Below are 9,637 nucleotides of genomic sequence, written 5' to 3'. Positions count from 1 at the left end.
TATTTCTGTGTCTAGAAATAGAAATGGAGAAACAAGTTAGACTTGTTTTTTTTTATTCTAGAAACAAGTGGGAGTGACAAAAATTGTGAAAAACCTGATACTTCACTCAACCTATATAAACCCTTACTCATTGTTGAAACTTCTTGCTATCCAGATGCGGCGATTCTAACCTGGTTATGCAAAGTTCACAGTTTCGAATTGCCTTTATCCTTCTGAAGTTCATCTCCATGAAGTATACCTACAACTCCAATGTAATACCTTCACTCGTGAGTTGCATTCCTACAATGTCGTGCCTTTACTCATGTCTTGAACTTAACTACACTATTGAAAACGTTTCGGAAAACAGAAAAATCAAACACCTTTTTGCAATTCAAAAAATGATTTCTTAGCGCACAAAAACGATTTTTGTCGTTTCTGCTGTTTCTAGACACAGAAACATGGGAGAAACAAAATCAAACGGGCCCTAGTTGCCTGTGAAAGTAATCATACTTCATATATTAATGAACATCTTTTTTTATATATATATAGGTTTTTGATACAGTTTTAAATATAAAACTGATCAATTTTGGTTTCAAACTAACACTCTTGACACGGATCCCATAACCTATTATTCTTCCCATTCCATCTTCATAAATCAAAGTCAAAGTCAAAGTCACTAGAGATTCATCATGCCATTTGTCCAATCGAGCCTCTCTATGGAATACAACGATCTATAGGTCACTTCAATAATACCTTCCATCCACGGGATCCCATAACTTATTATGGATATACTTCCCATTCCATCTTCAAAATTCAAAGATAATGTCGTTAGAGATTCGTCATGCCATTGGTCTACTTGAGTCTCTTTGTGGAATATGAGGGTCTGTAAATCACTTCTATAATACCATCTTTTTACGGAATAACTAAATTCATGAATATAACACTTCACATTTCATGTTTACACAACTCCAATTCTATGATGGAAAAGTCAAAGTCATCAGTAGAGATTAGCCATGCAGGCATGGCTACCACTCATGCTTTTGCGTGGAATATGAGAATTTGTAAGTCACTTCAATAATACCATCTTTTATAGGGACCTTAGATCTACGTGAAGATTCACTTCTCTCGTTCAAATCAAAGTCAAAATCATTATCACATATTAGTCATTGTTATGGGACCACTCGAGTGTTGAATAAAAGGCCCTATGACTTGAAGAAATGACACTCCTTGGGCCAATCCTAAACACTCTCTTATTAATGGTGTTTGAATGGTTTTCATCCCCAAAAGATTAAGTCAATATCTTTGGGCCTCTCGTTGGATTAAGGAGTCTTAGAATCAAGGTAGTGAGGATTATTCCCTATTGAATATATTGTTAAGTTTGTTTTGAATTTTTTATCCATTTTGAAGTTTGATACGATTCGATATATTTTAGTGACGATCAGAATAGAAAGTTTTCTGAGATTTGTGATGGAAGTAGAGGGGTTGGATGTACTGTTGTCTTGTTGAGAAAAGTCTTTGTATTTTGAAGGTTTATCGAGCTAGGGTTTCAGAACGAGTTTTCTCACCGCTGCTTGGGTGTAATCTCTCTTCTACATAGTGAAACATCCTCTTCTTCGCTCGAGGACATAGCACACCACCTTGATGTGTGAACCTCGTTAAATCTCTATGTCGTGTGAATCTTTTGTCTATTTATTTTCGTATTTCTTGGTGTTCGATCTAACATATACATACTTTAAAAGTGGAAAGAGTCTTAACCACTGATCAATTAATCCAGCAAATTTGAAGGAAAGATTGTAGATGCAATGGGTGATTTAAAATCGTTCAAAGCGCTCAACTTATCGAGGAATAGCCTTATATATAGATAAAAATTGGATTTCTACTTGTCACTAACTTAGGTGATAAATAGTTTGTCATGTCTCTTATTTGCCCTTTGCCTAATGCAGAGATGCGGTTCTAGTAGGGGGCAAGGGAGGGAATTTTGGAAAAACTGAGAAGTATAGGTTCAGCCGTTCAGTCTTGATCGTTCAAGCTCTCGAGCACGCTTTAAAAAATGGGGAATTGGATTCGTTAATCTGTGATCAATCCAGTTGATTGAAGCCGATTCCTGTGGATGATAGCCCATTTCTGATAGATTCCTGCCGATTTGTATTAGAATCGGCAGTGATCGATTGGACCTTGGATTCCATTTTTTAAACCTTGCAGGTGGCTAAGGCATGAAATTTGAATGTTGTTCCTTGCTAAAGAATAATGATCCCATCCCAGTTTCATAGACGGAAACTAGGGTTTAAATTCTTTCCCAACTTTCACCGATTCTTGCCGATTCTCAATCCTGATTCCTAGTTTTTAAACCTTGTTTGGACCAAGGTGAGGCCCTAGGATAATAATCCCATCCCAGGATCTTTTGTTGCAAATCTGAGTCTAACCCCTGGAATTGGTCCTCATATAAAATAAAAAAATGGAGAGTTTTTAAGGTTTTGGGTGTGAATCGGTTGTAATGGATTGGTCTGAATTGTAATCAATCACGATCTGAATCAGTCAATTTACTGTTTCGATTTCCAATTCCTGAAGCCATGTTTTCACAAAACAACATCTAGGCGTTCTGGAATGGACCATGTTTTCTCCAAACATCTGGACATTCTGGAATGGAAGTTATAATTTAATTGAGAACCAGCCTATATTTGAGTGGCCCATCTTCTTCTGTCTATATTTTTCGGCTCCGTTTGGTATCGTTTTTGTTTTAGAAACAATGTTTCCGTGTCAAAAACGAAAATTTCAGTTTTTTTGTCAAAATGCCATTTTTAAACAAAAAAAATGTGTTTCAAAATTTCAGATTTTTATTGGGAACGATAGTTCCTTTTTTTTGTAAAATGAAACGAAACTAGGAAGGGAGTTCCGTCCAATCTCGTTTTTTCATTTTTTTTTTTTTCCACTTTTTGTTCCAAAAGAAACAGAAATAGACCATAAAGGCACCAAACACTTTATTATGTTTTTTCGTTCCAATAGAACGAAAAAACTTCAAAAATGTTTTTTTAGAACGATACCAAATGGAGCCGTTTGCTGTCATAATTTTAATTTCTATTTAAATCATATTCCCATTCCACATGGTGAAGACTCCTATTCCCGCATAAGAAACAAAAGTGAATTGACATTTGGTACGAAAAAACTCCAAAAATGTTTTTTAGAACTATACCAAATGGAGCCATTTGCTGTCATAAGTTTAATTTCATTTAAATCATATTCCCATTCCACACGGTGAAGACTCCTATTCTAGCATAAGAAACAAAAGTGAATTGACATTTATGTCACACAGTCGTTATCAATTGACTCAGTCTCCTATAAAAGTAATCCCATGTCATACGGTGATGGCCCTCATCTTCTTGAAGACTTTGATTTGCATAAGATGCTCAGAGCCTCATTTGTTTCTTTCATGGTAGGCTAATGGAAGCAGTGTTTACCATTCTTGTCAAGGTATAAGACACAAAGATAAGGGATTTTTATGTCATAGTTTTGCTATCAACTGACTTAGGGCCGTTTGATTTTGTTTCTAAAACGGTTTTCTGTTTTTGGAAACAAAAACAATCTCCTCTCAGGTAACTTACCCAAATTGCCTCATGTAAATTCTCTGCGGTATTTGGTCGTCATCTCAACCCCACTCTGTAGAAAGTTGCCAAAGTCAATCAACAATCTTAAGTTGTTGGGGGGATTGTACTTTGATAATTGTAGTTTGTCTGGGTCACTTCCTACAATCTTGTCTTCTTTTGCAAATCTTTCCAATCTTTATGCATTGGAACTTTCCTATAATAGTTTGACGGGCCAAATCCCTTCCTTTTTGAAGGACAAATTCCCCAATCTTTGGTTTCTAAGGTTGAGTAACAATTTGCTTCAGGGACCAATTCCATCTTCCTTTGCAAATCTTACCCAACTTTACCAATTGGATCTTTCATATAATTATTTGACAGGTCAAATTGATTCCTTCTTCAATAGAAAATAAAAATTTTTCTCAACTTGTCTTAACAATGTTCTCATTCGTGGCCGAGAATACATTTTGCATTTTGAGAATAAGAATATACATTCTTAGAATGGATGAAGATTCTAAACTGAGAAATATTGGAATCAAAAGAAGTGTATCGTTAACGCAGGGTGAAGTGATCGGCATTAGTGTATTAAAAGTAACCAAATAAAACAACTACAATTGTAGAAAATTAGACGTGAAATCTAAACTTCACTTCTTAAGGGTGTGCATAGGGCCATGGATCATCCAGAACACAAAGTTAGACATGAAATCTAAACTTCACTTCTTTTGGTTAAAACCACGTAAAAGGAAAAATTTCAATTAACTTCTCTGTAAGAAGTATGAGATTTTATTTGAAAAATCTTCCTTTACTTGATTCTTACGTGGAAACAAAAACTGACTGAAAGGAAAAAAAAAAAAAGTTCAGTAAAAAAAGCAAAAGAAATCAGGAATGGGATTGATTAATCTGTGATCAATCGAGTTGATTCAAGTCGATTCGTGTGGATTCTAGCCCGTTTCTGATAGATTCCTGCCGATTTGTATTAGAATCGGCAGTGATCTTCTTATTGGAGCTGAAAATTACAATTCCTTGTTCATGGCTTATTTTTTGTGCTGATTTTAACCTGATAGACACCCCATACACCGGTAGGTAGGATTAGAAGAGTTGCAGTGGAAAATGAAAATGGGAGGTCGCCACTCTCCACTGTCGACTGTTTAATATTTTCTAGAGAAAGCAACAAAAGTCTTGTACAATATATTTAAACTGGAAGTTACACTTCTCCTTCTATCTAATGGAAAGTGAAGGACAAAGTTATAGTCATGGCACTCGAGGATTGGAAAAAATCAATTTGTTTCTCCATGATCTAGTTTTTCCACACATTTGACTAGTTTGGGTAACGGGAATCCTATGAAAGATTGGTGTTAGTAAATTCCCAACACGTACGCTAATAAGGTCAATTGAATCTTATATGGTCCTCTTGGTAGATTCCTGGCAATAGGGTGTTGATGGGTCCCGTCTTCCTCTATCCTTCCCTTTTTCTTTCAATAAATAGCTTAACAGCTCGTTAATTAAACCCATCATTCTTCCTCCCAAATCTCTCTCTACATCTCTCCCTCCCTCTCTTGAGACAACAACATGAGAACATCAATACTATTGTTGTTGTGTAACCTAGTCTTATTTCTGTCCTTGTTTTGTGCCTGTTTTTCTTTTTCTTCTTCCTTGGAGCTATCATGTCTCCACGATCAGATGTCTTCTTTGCTTCAACTGAAGCATGAGCAATCTTGTTCCTATAATTATGATACTCTCAAGTCTTGGAAGCCCAATACCAATTGTTGTTCATGGACTGGTGTCACTTGTGATGGACACACCGGTCATGTGATTGGTCTCGACCTCAGTTCATCTGGCCTCTGTGGTTCTATCCATCCCACCAGTGGACTATTCCATCTTCGTCACCTCCAATCACTCACTCTGTTCAACAATTCATTTAATGGCTCTATTCCATCTGGGGTCGATCAACTCTCTGAGTTAACACATCTCGACCTCTCTTGGAATTATTTTCGAGGTCAAATCCGTGCCAATTCTACCCTTTTCTTCCTTCCTAATCTCCAAACACTCAATCTCTCCTCCAATATATTTGAGGGCTCTGTTCTATATGGGTTTGATCTACTCTCAAAGTTAGTACATCTCGACCTCCATTGGAATTCTTTTGATGGTCAAATCCATGCCAATTCTAGCATCTTCCACCTTCCTAACCTCCAAACACTTGATCTCTCAGGCAACAATTTCGAGGGCTCAATTCCATATGGGTTTGATCGACTCTCGAAGTTAGTATGTCTTGACCTCCATAGGAATTCTTTTGATGGTCAAATACATGCTAATTCTAGCCTCTTCCACCTTCCTAACCTCCAAACACTTGATCTCTCCAGCAACAATTTTGAGGGCTCTATTCCATATGGGTTTGATCAACTCTACAAGTTAACACACCTTGCACTCTCGGAAAATTCCTTTGTTGGTCAAATTCCATTAGAAATCTCCCAGTTGACAAATTTGGTTTCTCTTGATCTCTCCTTCAACGTAGGGTTGAAACTTGAAAACCCCAACCTGAGAACTCTCATTCATAATTTATCCAGTTTGATTGAGCTTCATCTTGATTCAGTGAACTTGTCAGATTATGATAAGAATTATTGGTATCGGAGCTTATCCTCGATGCTCCCTAACCTTCAACGGCTATCATTGTCTAACTGTTCACTTTCAGGGGCCATGGATGCATCCCTTTCAAACCTCCATTTCCTCTCAGAGCTCAATCTTGGCTACAATAATTTATCTTTCATGTCAATACAAGATCTCCTAGGGAGACTTCCTTCTTTGAGAGTATTGAGTCTCTCATCCACAGGATTGCATGGAGAGCTTCCAGACAACTTTTTCAGCCTACAACCAGACTTACAAGATTTGGAATTATTTGACAACAATCTTCTCTCAGGTAACTTACCAGAATTTCCTCATGTAAATTCTCTGCGGTGTTTGGGGGTCATCTCAACCCCACTCTGTAGAAAGTTGCCCAAGTCGATCAACAATCTAAAGTTGTTGGAGGTATTGTACTTGTGTAATTGTAGTTTGTCTGGGTCACTTCCTTCAACTTTTGCAAATCTTTCCAATCTTCAGCTATTGGAACTTTCACATAATAGTTTGACAGGTCAAATCCCTTCCTTTTTTAAGGACAAATTCCCCAATCTTTGGTATCTAAGGTTGAGTAACAATTTGCTTCAGGGACCAGTTCCATCTTATTTTGCAAATCTTACCAACCTTCAACTTTTGAATCTTTCATATAATAGTTTGACGGGCCAAATCCCTTCTTTTGCAAATCTTACCCAACTTAACCAATTGGATCTTTCATATAATAGTTTGACAGGCCAAATCCCTTCTTTTGCAAATCTTACCCAACTTAACCAATTGGATCTTTCATATAATAGTTTGACAGGCCAAATCCCTTCTTTTGCAAATCTTACCCAACTTAACCAATTGGATCTTTCATATAATAGTTTGACAGGCCAAATCCCTTCTTTTGCAAATCTTACCCAACTTTACCAATTGGATCTTTCATATAATTATTTGACAGGTCAAATTGATTCCTTCTTCAATGATGGATTTTCCAATATTGAGTACATAGTCTTAAGGAACAATTTACTTCAGGGGCCGATCCCTACCTCAGCTTGTAGTGGAGGAACTAATCTGGAAGTTCTTGATTTGTCTTATAACAAATTGAGCGGTGTGATTCCCAAGTGTTCTGGTCCCTTAGTAATTGGCAATCTAAGTGTCCTCAATCTAGAGCAGAACAACTTGCATGGGCCCATTCCTGATGCTTACACCAAAGGTTGCAAACTTCAAATATTCAAAGTCAATGGCAATCAACTCCAGGGGAAATTACCAGCATCATTCGAAAATTGCAAGGATATGGAGGTGTTAGATGTTGGGAATAACCACTTGAGCGACACCTTCCCCTTCTGGTTGCAAAGCCTACCCCAATTGCGTGTTTTGGTTTTGCAATCTAACAAATTCTATGGTCCCATTAAACAAAAGTACTCAAAGGCTACTGCTGATTCTCATTCTCCCTTCCCATTGCTACATGTCTTTGACATCTCTCTAAATAGTTTTACTGGAGAATTGCCACTGGAATATATTTGTCAATGGAAATCGATGTTGATTACAGATGTAACTCAGTCGGTAAATTATATAAGTTCGCAAAATACAAGTGGACTTTCCTATCAAGTTACTCTCAGGATTGTAATCAAAGGAATATCTTTGGAGATGGAGAAGATTATAGAAACATTCACCATCATAAATCTTTCTGGCAACAGGTTTCAAGGAAATATTTCAGCTGCAATTGGGGAACTTAAAGCACTCATGGGACTCAATCTATCTGCAAATGACCTCACGGGTCAAATTCCATCTTCATTTTCTCAGTTGATCAGGCTTGAGTCATTAGATCTTTCTAGAAATAGTTTATCGGGGGAAATCCCCCAACATTTGGCAGATCTCACGTTCCTTTCAGTTTTGAATCTATCACAAAACCATCTCACAGGAAGGATACCACAAGGCAACCAATTTGGAACATTTCCAGCTGCTTCATATGAAGGGAATTTGGGGTTATGTGGACCTCCATTACCAAAAAGATGTGGAGTCATAGATAGTGCATTACCTCCAACTTTGGCACTAGAAAAGGAAGAAGATTCAACAAGTATACTTGATTGGAGATTTGTGATTGCAAGGTATTGTTCAGGAGTGATAATCGGGGTGGTGATTGGACATACTATGTTTTGGAGAATCATTGGATGCTTCAAGCTAACATCAAGAATGAGAAAACTCAAGCGAAGACAAGGATCAAGGAAGAGCAAAAGCCATGGGAGAGTAAAATGAACAACTGTCAAATCGTGGAGTGAACAAGATTTCAGTAGCATTGTATTTATTTGTGTTCTTAATGTTGAATGCATTTTTATTTCTTAGTGATGTTGGGTTGTTATCTATGATATGCTATGTTCTTTTAATTTAATAGAATTCCTCACTGCTGCGGAAGGTTCAGTGTCAAACGCTTGAAATCGAGTTCCAATTTAGTGTTGTTGAATAATGTTGTTCTTGCATAATGATAATGATCCCATCCCAGGATCATGTATGGAAACTAGGGTTTAGGAAGTCCTTTGCTGATTTTCACCTATTCTGGCGGATTCAGGATTACCCTTTTTGGACCACGGAGCACACAATGGTTGGGGTTCAACTGGCCTATGGACTTGAAATTGTTCAAAGCTAAGATCTTGCATGTCAAGAGTTGCAGACCAAAGAATGAAACAGATCTTGCTGGGAACTCCCTTTTGCCCAGGGTTTTAAAATGAAGAATCGGATATGGAATCGGTCCATGCTTATTCCGATTCAGATTTGAATCAGAAACGGTCCCTGATAATCTTAGAACTGGTCCTGGATTCCTCATATATGTTTCTTTCTTTTATTTTTCGACCCTTCTTATGTTGTGTATATTCATTTTTTGGTTTTGACTTCAACCAAAACCAAAATTTCCTAAGTGTGCGTAAGGTTATGGACCATCAAGGAGATAAGTTTAGACAAAAAAACAAAATAAAAAAATTATTCACTCCTTTAGTTTCTAGATAGAAACCATGTGAAAGGAAAATTTCGATTCAATTTTGCTTTAAAAATATGATATTTTATTTGAAAATCTTCCATTTTTCACTTGATTTTTACGTAGAAATAAACATAAAAAAAAAAAAGAAGTTAGTGACAAAAGAAAAAGAAATGAAGAAAACACAAATTTCATTCTAAACTATGAACATAAATCTCATTTGTGTCATCTAACATGGCACAAAATCATGATTTTTTGTCAAACAGCAAATGAGAATGGTTCCTGGTGATGTGATGACAGCACACACATCACATTGGTCTAATTTGAGGCTTTGAACTTGAAACAACGAATGGGGCTTAGTTGAAAAGTTAATTTCTACCCAAAAAAAAAAAAAACAGAAAAGTTAATAAAATTTTATAAAATAACCAGAATGTCATAACATAGAGTGGCATGGTTTGTAATTTTCAAAACTTTTGACTTATTATACATTTATACACTCTCGAGTCTCGAGGCACTTTCG

General features: G+C 36.7%; 1 protein-coding gene across 1 annotated transcript; it reads left to right on the top strand.

Moving 5' to 3' along the window:
- Positions 1 to 5,237: 5,237 nt before the first annotated feature.
- Positions 5,238 to 8,584, top strand: LOC122071538 (receptor-like protein 43). The gene has a single exon (XM_042635907.1). It carries the CDS (start codon positions 5,238 to 5,240, stop codon positions 8,403 to 8,405), a length of 3,168 nt encoding a protein of 1,055 aa, XP_042491841.1. The 3' UTR covers positions 8,406 to 8,584.
- Positions 8,585 to 9,637: the final 1,053 nt, after the last annotated feature.

Source organism: Macadamia integrifolia, unplaced genomic scaffold (genome assembly GCF_013358625.1).
Source record: "Macadamia integrifolia cultivar HAES 741 unplaced genomic scaffold, SCU_Mint_v3 scaffold_259A, whole genome shotgun sequence".
Classification (NCBI taxonomy): domain Eukaryota; kingdom Viridiplantae; phylum Streptophyta; class Magnoliopsida; order Proteales; family Proteaceae; genus Macadamia; species Macadamia integrifolia.
Note: the sequence above shows the minus strand (reverse complement) of the source record. Positions and strands in the feature narration are given on the sequence as shown.